The following is a 1,440-nucleotide window of genomic DNA, read 5'->3' on the forward strand; positions in this document are numbered from 1 at the left end:
CATAGGCCTCCCAATGCTTACCCAGAGAAGATTTTCTAGGCTTTGCCACTGGGGCGGTTTGTCTCATTTTGACTCCAGGACCTACCTGATTCGTATGCACTTGGTACCTTTACTAAAGAGTGATGGAGGTATAGAGTGAAGGCTTCAAGATCATGCAGAGACAGTGCTAGAAGGTAGGAAAGAAGGGCAAGTGAGGAGATTGTATTTAAGATGACACTTCCTTATCCCAAGTTTCCCATTTTGGGCCATAGGTAAGAGGTATACTCATCTGTTAAGTAGAAAACTCCCGTTCAGTGAGAATGACTCAGATGAATGCCCTGCCAAGTAGAGAACCATTCATTTCTTTTGAGGGAGGCAACCATAATAAATGTCAATATTAGTCCTGAGTTTGTCCTTCTGGAATTTTCCAGTGATGCAGAGATCCAGACCATGCTGTTTGTGCTAATCCTGGTGATTCATCTCCTGACTTTGACAGGGAAGCTGATAATGATCCTGGAGATCAGGGCTGATTCTCACCTGCATAGACCCACGTACTTCTTCCTTGGACATCTGTCCTTTCTGGATCTCAGCTACTCCTAGTTACTGTGCCCAAGATGCTACAAAACTTCCTCTCAAAAGAAAAACATCTCAATGTGGGGCTGCCTCACCGAGTTTCTTTTTCACTCTCTCTGGGGGAACAGAAGCTTGTCTGCTCTCTGCCATGGCCTGTGATCACTACGCTACCATCTACCACCCTGTGGTCTATACCATGGTCATGAACAGACCTCTCTGTACGGTGACTGTGAGCATTGCTTGGGTAGCGGGATTTCTGATTTCCTTGGTGTACAGTCTTTTCATCCACAAGTTACATTTCTGTAGGTCTGACATCATCCCCATTTTAGCTGTAAGCTGCCTCCATTCTTCCCTCTGTCCTACATTGGTCCCACTGTCAATGAGATTCTTCTAGCTGTGTCATGGGCATTCTGGGGGCTACTGACACTTTCCCTAACCTTCTTCTCTTACTCTAGAATCACATCTGTCATACTGAGCAATCGCTCCTCTGAGGGCCAAGGCAAAGCCTTCTCCGCATGCCCTTGCCATCTCACTGTGGTTCTCTCATTCTATGGGACAGCTTTTTTCAGACACCCAGACTCTACTTCAGGCTCAGTGTTGGGGCAAGTGGTCTGTGTTCAGTACAGTGTGATCACGTCCTTGGTGAACCCTCTCATCTATAGTCTGAAGAACCAGAAAGTAAAAACAGCTCTGCAGAGGATGTTGAGGCCAAAAAAAAAAAGAAGGAAAAGTATGTCTTAGGGAAAGAAAAAGATGCGTGATTCTGCTGCTTGGGAAATAGAGAAATAATCTCTAAAGAAGAAAGATTTTTGCTCTTGAGGAGATGTATAGCCAGTCAGAAGCACAGGTCAAAACTTGGAGCTTTCAATTGGCATCTAAAGTGGTCAG

The 1,440-nt window shown here is 45.2% G+C and overlaps 1 protein-coding gene across 1 annotated transcript; it reads left to right on the plus strand.

Moving 5' to 3' along the window:
* Nucleotides 1-312: 312 nt before the first annotated feature.
* Nucleotides 313-1,293, plus strand: LOC105507695 (olfactory receptor 8S1-like). The gene is given in 3 exon segments (XM_011936295.1): nucleotides 313-572; nucleotides 574-858; nucleotides 1,008-1,293. Coding segments are annotated over 3 exon segments (831 nt in total).
* The last annotated feature ends 147 nt before the right edge of the window (nucleotides 1,294-1,440 follow it).

This window comes from Colobus angolensis, unplaced genomic scaffold (genome assembly GCF_000951035.1).
Source record: "Colobus angolensis palliatus isolate OR3802 unplaced genomic scaffold, Cang.pa_1.0 Scaffold151, whole genome shotgun sequence".
Taxonomy (NCBI): Eukaryota; Metazoa; Chordata; class Mammalia; order Primates; family Cercopithecidae; genus Colobus; species Colobus angolensis.